Source organism: Ananas comosus, unplaced genomic scaffold (genome assembly GCF_001540865.1).
Source record: "Ananas comosus cultivar F153 unplaced genomic scaffold, ASM154086v1, whole genome shotgun sequence".
NCBI lineage: Eukaryota > Viridiplantae > Streptophyta > Magnoliopsida > Poales > Bromeliaceae > Ananas > Ananas comosus.
The window spans coordinates 40089-51930 of record NW_017893522.1 but is presented as its reverse complement, the minus strand read 5'-3'; the positions used below and the strand labels follow the sequence as shown (position 1 = coordinate 51930).

Here is an 11842-nt window from a genome sequence, read left to right as displayed (position 1 = left end):
TGGTAACCACATACATATACATAAACTTCATGACTTTTTACATCTAATGAGTCGAAACATTAATGGTGTGCACATGCATATCCAAGACGAATTGAAAGTGAGGATGTAACGGTGATGTATGAGTTTGTTTATATGTACCTCGTTAGGAAGAAGATGTTGTATAGATAGAATTGTTGGGTACAATGCAGGAGCGAAAATGTATGAGTTAAATCTGAGAAAATCCTATACATATACTATTTGTACTTATAAAGTCGAACAATTTACAAATTTGATTACCTTACATATACATATACATACATCAACGGTAGTATAGGAGTGGGGCATTACACTCCTGCATTGTACCTAACATGTAAATTTGAGCCCATTATTTAAAATTGGGCATGAAGTAAAAGGTGCTATGCAAATTTTAAAAAACTTTAGATTATATAGCTTCCAAAGTAATACAATGTAGTTGCAACCTAAGTAGGTAACAAAAGATTGTTAAGTTAAGCATGTTCTGGAAATCACCCTAAACAGAGTGCACCAACCAAAGACCAGCAGGTGATTGCCTCTAAACAGGTCATCCAACCTACTGCCGATATCAGTTATTCGACCCAATGTGTGCATCCTTGGTGAGTGTTGTTCCATCAGCCATCATTGCAACATGGACCATTAATTTAGATCTAAAAAAATCAAAAGCGAAGGGTTTCTTCGAGGAGAAGGAGGATGCGTAGCTTAGGATCGAAGTTTTAATATAAAATTTTAAATTCTCAGTTAGTTGATCCCTTACGATCGAGGCAGAGTGGGCCCTTTTTATTCGGAAGATCGCACAATCCTATATTTCGGTAAGTTTTTTTCAACTTTTTTTTGGGTAGTTTGAATCATATTTTTTTTGTTATTAAGTTGTGTTAATTGAGTTTTTCTAGTTCAAATTTGTTAATTGATGCCGATTTGATTGTTCCCCTGATGCTAATCCTTTAGAATTAACTAAACCTTAATATTGTGCACAGGATGCGCTAAAGCAACTTTGGAGGCTCGCTTACCCTAATCGAGCAATTCCTCCTCTCAAATCAGAATTGTGGAAGGAGATGGGTTGGCAAGGTACAGACCCATCCTTGGATTTCAGGTACTTCGGATTCGATGCATCTTTTTCACGTAATATAAAATGGATCCATGTAGTGTTGAAAAAACTGACATGTTGTATCCTCTATCAGGGGTGGTGGATTTGTATCGCTGGAGAACCTCATCTTTTTCGCACAGAACTACCCAGTAAATACTTCCTTCTCATATCACCTCATTTTAATGGTTGCATTCTTCCTCCCCTCCTGGTATAAAAAAGGCCATTCCATAACTAATTCTTTTCCTTTCACAGGATTCATTTCAGATGCTATTGCACAAACAGGAAGGGCAGAGAGCCGAATGGGAGTACCCTTTTGCCGTTGCCGGTGTTAATATATCGTTCATGTTATTAAAGATCATACTGCGAAAGAAAAACTAAGAGCATTCATCATACTGCCAAAGAAAAACTAAAAACTTGCATAATATCCAAGAGCTGATGAATGCTATTTTTCTATTTTTATTGCTTGCAGACTTTGCTAGAATAATTGACATATAAGTGGAATATTCTAGACAACCTAATGATACAAGAATACAACAGTGCTATCAATGTCTTTGCCTTCCAGACAAAACGATTGCCAAAAGCTTGAAATGTTTTGACATGATTGCATCAATGCTGCTAGATCATACAAAAAAGAGAAACACAATAAGCGATTATACATACAACAGCCTTCTCACAGCATGAGTCAAAATAATTCAAATAACAGAAGACCCTTGCAGACGTAACAGAAGAGTTACCTCCTATTTAAAGAAAGATCATCCCTGTGAACAAACTCCGGCTCCAATTCCTCATCAAGCATGAATGTACTTTGCTCCGCCCTACAGCTAGGTGATTGGACAGCAATGTCATTAGAGAAGGCCTCTATATTCTGCATGTCAGATACCCTATTTGATAGTGTGACATCAAGCGCAAGATCACCACTACTGGAGAGATTGTCATTTTCCTGTGACTTTGCAGAGACAACAACAACATGCGTGTTACCAGATTTAACATCAGCCATGGTGCCAACTGAATCTTTCTCTAGCGAACAGCTACATCTGCTGCAAAGTTTGTTCTGTCTGACTCCTGAATTTGGTCCAGATAGTAATTCTATGCATCTATCCTTGTTATCACCGTCATATGCCGCTGCTTCATCAGCTGTCGGTACCTTGAGACTATCGCATTCTGCAATAAGCTTATCTTCAATTTTCGAGTACTCACTCACAGAGGGCAAATAGTCCTCTTGAACCTTATAGGTAGTTTGGCGGATAGAATCTTCATGAGAGATTCCATCATTATTGCTCTCACTACTATTGTTATTCTCTAAACTGACAGGACTCTGGCTCTCTACAGACACAGATTCTGTTGAGATTACATGGTGACCTGATGAGGGAAGCCACTTAGACCAGTCATTACGCCTCCTTATTCTGTCGTCCTGCCAACAAATTGACAGAAGTAAAAGTACATATTTAGAAGAACAATTGATCATGCTAGTGTAGAAAAAATTAATTCACAAAGTATGTAAAAGATGTAAGAACCTGAACTTCTACTACACTTGAACTCTGCAAAGCATCAACTATTATATGTGTATCTGTTGTCATGCTCCGAAGCTGCAAATTGAAAAAGAAATAAACAGGATGTTCATAATTTCCAATGGTGGCAATCATTTGCATTTTGAACCCAATAACAGTACTATAAAAACTGCACATTAGGAAGGCTCAAAATAAACTGTTTAAACAGAAATATATAGCTCATGCACTATGTTAAAGGAATTCAAAGACTAATGGAACATATTATGAGATCTTAATGAGAATATATTTAACAGCGAAACTGAATTATCAGAACAATATGGCTACCATTTTATACATTTCAATATAAACTTATGAAAGAGCGATCCAAAAGCGTCGACAAAATTCAATAACCGGGTAAAAGAGGATTATGTTTTTAAAATATAGTTAATAAAGTAATATGACACTTATTTACCATTTCTTAGGAAACATATCACTTTCAAATTCAACATAAACTCAACAAATTCATGTATGCGAGAAAGAACTGTCACGCCCCGGGGCCGATTTTAAAAGCCTTTTAAAAACAGAGTTGCGGAAAACGTGCCATTTTTTTTTTTTTTTTTTTTTTTTTTTTTTTTTAAACCTGGCCCACGCGGCGTACAGANATATATATATATATATATATATATATATATATTGATAGTATAGGAGCATAATTCTATATGAGTCCGGCTACTATACTATTGATAGTACCAAGCCCTTGGTACTATAGAGTTTTCTACCGTTAGATCTATCATGTGATCATTTCCACCCGTTAGATTATACTATTAAACCAACCACCCACTCAACCCTAGGGGACCACTATCATCCTAACCGCACATCCTTTCATCCAACGGCCAAAAACTCAATAGTACCAAGGGCTGGGTACTATTGATAGTATAGGAGCATAATTCTATATATATATATATATATATATATATATATATATATATATGCAACTTGGGGTTAAATGCAAAGTTTAAGAAGATGTGAATATGACTTAAGTTTAATCCCTTTTATTCCTTAATGAAGGAAGGTTTGACGTGCTTGGAAGCTCAAATTGATATTCCGACGGACCTACGACGCGCTAATTAAGAAACGCTTCGTTCTAGCTTTATTTGCATCCAGTCGTGAGGGCTAGTTGCTTATACATTCCGAGACGTGGGTTTTAGCATTTCGGCATCCCTACAGGTGGGTGGTGTTTTCCGAAGTCATCGAATGATCTATTATATTTATATCACTTTTCTTGAGTATACATGGATTATACATGTTTAGGTGATATTCATACATGATAGGGTTGTGATCGTTATATGGTTAAGTGTAATATGTGTTCTAATGGTATGCTTTGGAAGCAAAATGCATGTGAACAATGTCTAGCAAACATAGAACCCCATAGATGTATGAATTTGTGTTGCGCTATGAAATAGTTGATAAAGTGATATTGTGAATAGATTGCATGAGTGGCACTCAGTATTGTGAATGTTAAATAAAGTCAATGAACTTGTAATATGTGTGGCATTAGAACTAGATGAATTGATTAGCATCTAGACTTGGACATGTAAATCTAGCATAAGGAGCTAGTTAAAGTATGGTATTGTCAGTATATCCTCTAAGTGAGGATTGGATCATACTGATATAGTCTATTTGGAGCTTGGCGGTGGTCACTCCACCCAAGCAGTGCACTCCGGAGTTGTCATATGATGGGCTAACGTACTTGCTCAAGGACTAACGTACTTGTCCAGCAGACGGTCCCTCGGGTGGTTCGAGTCCCCTGATATAGAGGGATTTTGAGTTGTGAGTTTGGGGTTAACAAGTGTTAACCTATAAGATTGGGTAATAGTTATTAGTAGCATGCATGCATAAATTTCATATGTGATATACTGTCTTTCAGCTTGGTACAGGCATTGTAGTAGTTACATGTTACAGCTGGTTACTATCTACTTTTTTTTCTTGCCTACATATGCTTGAATAAACCTAGTGGGTGAGTATGCGAGGTCGGCAGTCGAATCCACTGAAAACTTTCAGTAGTTCTCACCCCACTAACTATGCAGGTTCTAGCTCGTGCGGGGTGATCGAGGATCGTGGTATGGACAGCGTTCTATAGATAGTGGACATCCATTGAGTATAGTTGTACCTTATTTATTTCATCTGTTTATAGTTGATGAAAGCAAATGTAAATTATTCATTTGAGAGATGGCAATGTATATATTGGAAGAATGAATGTAATAATTATGTAAGCTTTGTATTTGATTTAAAATAATCAAGATACAGTATATGAATGCTTTAGTTAGTTTACTTTCACTTGCTTGTGTTGCTAGCCCTCGTGCAAGCCATATATATTGAAATTTTTTCTGGGCATTTCTTTATACATGTTTGTTGTTGTTATTGAGCCTTGGGCGAACAGAGAAGGTTCTATTCGTTCGGCGTCTGTGTACGGGCCCGAACCGGCCAAATTGGTGGGCTCGAGGCGTGACAGAAGAAATATTGTATGCTCCTTCCTAGTAACCGCAGCAGGAGACTCACCTGCAAACTTGCAGAGAAATTTGGTATAAACCAAATCATTGAGGTCAAGGTGAGCCTCTAAGTCGGACGCGCCATCAGGATTATAAGCCATTGAGAGAGTAACTCCGTGACGGCGTAAACCGATGATGGCAGTGACATCAAGAAAAGTAGGAGTGAGGGCTCCTTTAAAAAGAAAAGTGTTGGAAACAGGGAACCAAAAACAGAGAGCGGCAGCTAAAAGAAGGTTGTCCGCTACAGGGGGTTGCCGAGATAACCGTATCACCTCATATATACCAACTTCCCTCCAAAAGTCACCATAGACAGCTTCTACCCGATCTAACCAGGCAAGGTATGCATGTGAGACGCTGGGTCAGGTTTAAAGACTTTTTTCTGTTGAAGCTGACTGTTACCAGGAATGAAGATGTATGAATTTGGCAATCAATAGAAGACCATCACTAGAGTATGGGAAGTCATTGGGGTTCGGTTCGTCGGTAAAAGAGGGACCTAAGATGAACCGAGAAGGGTTTGATGGGACAAACTGTCTAAGTATGGTGTAATCCAATGATGGAGAAGAAGAAAGAGGCGGAAACGGCGCCATTGCTGAAACGAAGGAAAAGAGTAAAGAAAAACCCTAAGGATTGAAAAGAGGAAAGAAGTAGACTGAGATTCAGATTGGAGAGAAGAGAAGCGGAGAAGACAAGGAAAAGAAAAGAGAAGGCGAAGAAGACAAAGCTTGAGTTAAAAAGCAAGTGGAGAAAAGGAAGCTTGGCGAAGAAGAAAGAAGCCGTCGCGTCGAATCGAATTCCGAGACAAGCTATAATGATGAAGAGATGGCGACAATTAAGATGACCTAATAAATGCCGCATATAAGACGAAAAAGAATGGCGAGATCGTGGTCATAGAAAAGGAAAGAATGGCTAAGAAAGTACCGTACAAAGAATTTAAAATTGATTGTATAGGGAGACGCGCCTCTGATTACGCCAGCTACCGAAGCGTCCGTTCGGAAGCTGCTGAGGGGGTAATTGTTGGGCCAGTAATGTGCGGCCAGGTGGTACACCGGTACTCCAATTAACCACAATCTTTAAAAGTAAGGATTCTGATGTGCATCGGAAGCATCAAAATAAATTTGAGCAACCACCGCGTATAATTGAGGGGAGTTAGAGTAACCGCAAGTTGTTACAAGCGGTTCCGACTGGAAGTGATCCGAAAAAATAGGAGTAGTGGCCGATCATGGATGGAAAGTAACTGATAAACAGGGGCGATCTGTAAATAGGCAAATAATGCCCTGAAAAGAGGTCTTTTTTTCGTGAACAGAAGACCACCTTTATTTCCTCTGTAATTTCTTCGCATTTTCTAGGAATAGTCTACTTGTAATCTTTTACTTTTTTGCATTTACCATTTTTCCTAGGAGTAGATTTAAGTTAGATCAACTGAGTCTGTATGCCCTCAGGCACACTCGACCCTTGTACTATTTTTATAAGTTAATTCCAATATATAAAGACATTCAGCTCATCAGCCGACCCAAAACCTTGTGCTTTCCGTACATTCGGCTCATCCAGCCGAACCGAGTTTTCATTAAGAATCCTTAAACTCGATTGATCCGATCCCTCATCAGCCCAATCGCTTGATCCAGTCGAAGGGCGCAAACTTCAAGGGTCATTAATCGTAGTCGTTTGGCATCCCGACACGCTTCCCGAGGAAGATCTTTGACCGGGTCAAAGGGAAGGGAATTCGGCTCCTAACAAGTTCAATAAAGAATTTAATATTTTATGAGAATCTTAGTTTATTTTATTATTTTTAAAATATATCTTATTTTAGTGTTTTTGTGCATTTTGTAAAGATAAACTATTTTTTTAGATTGGCCAATTTGAATAAAAAATTTATTGATGTTGCATTTTTGCAAAAACGGGCCTTTGCAAAAACGGGCCATCATTTAGGACTTCGCAGATTCGGCCTAAATTTTTAGTAAATTTATCAAAATAATCTTATTTCATTTTTTTCTCTCCTTTTTTTTTCTAATTTATTTTTGTCCTCTTGCTTCCGGTCCGTCTCCTTTTTCCTCGTCATTTTTTCCTCTCCTCCTCCTCCTGCTTCTTCTCCATTCTTTTCCTCCTCCGCCGTCCCCATATTAACGCTCTACTCTCTTATCTCTTGTGAGAGTCCTCTATATATAAGATATAATAGGACTAAACTCTTAACTCGGTTTAAGCATTTTGGGTGGTGGCAAAGCTCGAGAGGTTAAGAGAGTTAAGCATGTTAGGACGGGAGTAGTCCTTGGATGGGTGACCCCCTGGAAAGTTGGGGTGTCATAGTTGGTATCAGAGCGAATTACCAGCCAGAAGTGTGAGATGAGTTTCGATTGAGTTGGGGTCGAAATGACAAGGCTAGCGAGACGAGTCTCACATCGCCTAGTACTTGTGAGTTTGACCCTGACGAGGATGTCAGGGCTTAAAGAGGGGGGGCAGGGGATTGTGAGACCCCAGATAGTCCTATATAAAAGATATAATAAGGCTAGAACTCTTAACCCGGCTTAAGCATTTTGGATGGTGGCTAAGCCCAAGAGGTTAAGAGAGTTAAGCGTACTAGAACGGGAGTAGCCCTTGGATGGGTGAACCCCTGGAAAGTTGGGGCGCCACAATCTCGCCCATACCTCCACTGATGTCGGCTCATATATGGCATAGATCGCAGAGGTGAGGCTGTGACAGAGTGCATGGTTACTGACAGTGACAGCAAAGAGGGTGCTGCAAGATTTGAGAACGATGGAGAGAGAGAGAGCGTTCGAATATTCTCACCATAAACAACGAAACAACATTGCAACTTTACATTAATTCGTACATATGTCACTGTGAAAACTTATTAATTACTTTCTGTAAATACTGTACACCCTGAGGATCGAAGGGGGTTGAATTAAATTTCTAAAATAAAAATACAATAAAAAATAAATCGATAAAACAACAATAAATGAAAATGTCACGCCCCGGGGCCGATTTTAAAAGCCTTTTTTAAACAGAGTTGCGAAAAACGTGCCATTTTTTTTTTTTTTTCAACCTGGCCCACGTGACGTACAGACCCGCCACAAATACAAAGTTCTTCTGTCCACTCGGACAGAGTCTCCTTTGTATTTGCATGGCGTACCAACGATACAACAGGATCACAACCACAATCTACATTTACCAATCAACAACCAAAGCATGATAGAGATGATGCATGCCTCTAAGCACTCCTTAGGCGCTGGATGATGCAATGCACAGTACAACAATCATCCTATTTAAAAGTGCTCCCCACACGGAAGCTTTTATTTTTGAACTCTAATTCATTCATCATGAAAAACCATTCGAAAATCTTTTTAAAATTGTTTCCCACACGGAAACTCTATTTTGAAAACCGGCTACTTCGAGGGGTAGAAAACCACGATTTGTAAATACTATAGATACAGATCTGATATCCATAGAGTCCACATCCAAATCCACAAACCTGAGTTCACATGCATAAATCATGAAGGCATCCATAGATCTATCGAAGCCAATCCACGAGCATTCAAACATCAAGTATGATCCTCTAACTGAACCATATAATATCAAAACTATTAATAACCAAAGTAAACAGGGTAGGAACTAAACCGAATAACCTGGGTCGGAAGCTCTATCGACCGCTACGAACGTGTCTCACATATCGTCTCGACTCTCACCGCCCGCAATACCTGAAAAATGGTGGGGGAGGTGAGAACATGTAAACATGTCTCCCCTCCCAGTGGGTACCGCAAGCCGATGAAGGCGAGGAGTACTCACCGGATCAGGAAGAGCTAAACAACAGTACGGGTCAGTAGAAATACAGTAGTAATAATAATGAATGAATGAGACATATATATGAAAGAAGTACAACTACCGCTACTGTAATGGACAACTGAATATATAAATGTAACAAGACTATAGTAGCAAGACAATGTAATGAAAGAACTGAAGGTATACAAGCAACAACCGCTACTATAGTTATATGCATCAACCGGACAAGAAGTCCAAATATACCCAATCTGGTACCTGCTATATTGGTCCGCAGACCTCAAGCGCTGCCTGTCACTAACCTGCACCGACCTGATTCACCCGCCCCACAGGACGACCCATCCGGATAAGTACACCTCCGATCGGTGGCCAAACCGATCCGGTGTCGTGAATACCCCCAAGTGCTGTGACTAAGTCATGATGGTATGCTCAATACAAAATCCGGCTGAAACCGGTGCCTAGGCCGAAGCCAGAAACAAGGACGTACAACGCCGAACCTCGATCAACCAGATCGAAACACATGACGAGAGAGTCAATGTGTTACCTGGACCCAAGGTCCACAGAGTCCAACCGACCAGCAAGGTCACTGATACGAAGTACGAGAACTGACCAACCAGGTCAACAGATACGGAATGCACAACCAACCAACTAGGTCAACAGATACTGAATGCAACAACAGACCAACTAGGTCAACAGATACAGAATGCAACAACAGACCAACTAGGTCAACAGATACAGAATGCAACAACAGACCAACTAGGTCAACAGATACAGAATGCAACTACAGACCAACTAGGTCAACAGATACGCATGTAGATAGAACTTCTCTACTCCTACTCAGGATACTAAGCATGCAAACAACGAGTAGAGTATAACGAATAAACAAGGGTGCAAGGCTCAATATACTATGCGATAGTAACAACAGAAGAGTAAGGGTAAGAAACCGTCACCAAGCGTGCACTACTGTACCGACGTCGGATCGAAGTACCCACCTGTACGGATGTCGCGTCTGTCTCCTGACTGCAAAAGAATGTCGACAGGACCTATAGAGGGTCCACCGGGTTAGTATCTAACCCACAACTAATAATCACAGTATCCACCACCCCACAAACGATTCCACAAAGATCGGTTTCCCAATACCGATTACCGTACTCGCCGGAGGTCCCGAAAACCACACCGGGACGCCGTCGGGACCCACTAAGTGTCCCGAACTCACCGACTCATACCACGAGTCACCCGCTGCCCCAAAACATTCCAATTTGGATGCCTTGGCAGCGAACGCAAGGTCACACAGCAATACTGTCACGCCCCGCCCCGAGGCCGCTACCGATTTGGCACGGTTCGGGCGCGGCAAGCGGACCGCCAGACGGACAGAGTCTCCCCTGTCCGCCCAAGGCTCAACAACCATATCATGTACAAGAATTTGCCCAGGAGGAATTCAACAACATACATGATACAACGAGCACCACAAGTGCTATACAATTAAGAGCAAGAATCACAAGTAACATACGAGTGAAATAAAGAGAGATACGTCTAACTATTACATTCACAAGGCATTCAACATTTACATCATTTGAATATGTTATATTTTCATCTTCCAAAACATCCTCTAGTACACGAGGGTACTCTAATGCATAAAGGAAAAGCTACTAACTAGGCTCACTTAGGGCGCTATGCCCTTGCCGCGGTCCTCGCTCGGCTCGCCTCTGTGTATACCTGTACCCCAAAACCACACGGGGTGAGAACTATATAAATATAGTTCCCAGTGGGTTCGGCCGCCGACTCCGCCGATCTTCCCACTAGGTCCAAGCTGGCACAAATAGATAGATAGAAAGAGATATATGGAAATAACTGCTACTATATCTACTATGCCATCAAATGCAAAGAATGCATGGAACATCATCTAGCAATAATCTACTATCATGCTAGTATGCTTCAACAATGTAATGAATACAACTACAACATAGATATGCGATCTACTATGTCTAATTATGGTATGAATGCAATCCACTTATGCAATTCATGTTACTAACCAATCGACTAGGCCAATCTTGCCTAAGGTCTCAAGTCCAGGAGGTGAAGAGCTACCCCGCTCTTTTCCCGCCTAACTCATATCTCAAGGGTCCTAGACAAAGAGCTACCCCGCTCCTTGCCCGACTCATATCTCGAAGGTCCTAGACAAAGAGCTACCCCGCTCCTTGCCCGACTCCATATCTCGAAGGTCCCAAGACAGGCACCACCCTCTTCCAGATCTATCTCGAAGGTCACCATCTCGAATCCTAGGCAAAGAAGCTACCCCGCTCCTTCACCCGACCACTCTTTCGACGAGTCCGACTCAATCTCGAACAGGTCATGGCTGCGTTCTACTCAGAATCTCATAGTAAAAGGTCAACATCACACTACTATAATTCCTCAATAGTTTACCCCCCAATCACCTCGCTAAGCCTAGACGGTTACCCAACCTCACGTCTATGCTATAGGGTGCCACACAACCTACTCTCAGATCACAGCTGGTGAGGACATCCCTCACGGTATACACGCACGACAGTCTCGACATAGGGCCACAAGTCAATCTCATCTAAGTGTGCTCAGGAAACCGCTCACTTCAAGGTGAGGACTACTCACTCAACCACCACCACTCAATGTCATTGGGTGAGAACCGCTCAGCACAGCGCAGGTGAGAATCATACTCACGTCAAACCAGACCGTCTGCGGCCCAAAAAGGCATACCCCAAGCTAATCTCAAGGGAGGATCGCTCATCGCCCGACTCAACACCTCAAAGGGAGGATGCTGCTCAATCGCCCGACTCACGATCCTAATACAAACGGGGATATCGCTCACGTCGCCCGACTCAACAGGTACCACAACGCAATTCCCAATTCTAACAAAGGTGAGGATCAGCTCACTCACACCGACTCACCTGGGAGATCAGCTCATG

The 11842-nt window shown here is 41.3% G+C and overlaps 1 protein-coding gene and 2 long non-coding RNA genes across 3 annotated transcripts; 2 read left to right on the top strand and 1 right to left on the bottom strand.

Annotated features, from left to right (window-relative positions):
* The first annotated feature begins 628 nt into the window (after window positions 1-628).
* LOC109706242 lies at window positions 629-1612 on the top strand. Its single transcript, XR_002215120.1, has 4 exons — window positions 629-824; window positions 990-1105; window positions 1194-1248; window positions 1352-1612. It is a non-coding gene; the product is annotated as an uncharacterized LOC109706242 (long non-coding RNA).
* Window positions 1613-1695: 83 nt separating this feature from the next.
* On the bottom strand, window positions 1696-2757 carry LOC109706241. The gene is made up of 2 exons (XM_020227039.1): window positions 2614-2757; window positions 1696-2510 (listed from the first exon to the last, which is right to left on the bottom strand). The coding sequence occupies exons 1-2, from the start codon at window positions 2746-2748 to the stop codon at window positions 1830-1832; spliced, it is 816 nt and encodes a 271-aa protein (XP_020082628.1). The 5' UTR covers window positions 2749-2757; the 3' UTR covers window positions 1696-1829.
* An 870-nt stretch (window positions 2758-3627) lies between these two features.
* Window positions 3628-4917, top strand: LOC109706243. Its single transcript, XR_002215121.1, has 2 exons — window positions 3628-3813; window positions 4674-4917. It is a non-coding gene; the product is annotated as an uncharacterized LOC109706243 (long non-coding RNA).
* Window positions 4918-11842: the final 6925 nt, after the last annotated feature.

What these genes read in the sequence shown, in the direction of transcription:
- LOC109706241 (XM_020227039.1), bottom strand. Translation starts at nt 2,748, where the DNA reads ATGCAAATGATTGCCACCATTGGAAATTATGAACATCCTGTTTATTTC. An exon ending in CAAGTGTAGTAGAAGTTCAG is followed by an intron (nt 2,511 to 2,613) that starts GTTCTTACATCT and finishes ATTTGTTGGCAG; the next exon opens with GACGACAGAATAAGGAGGCG.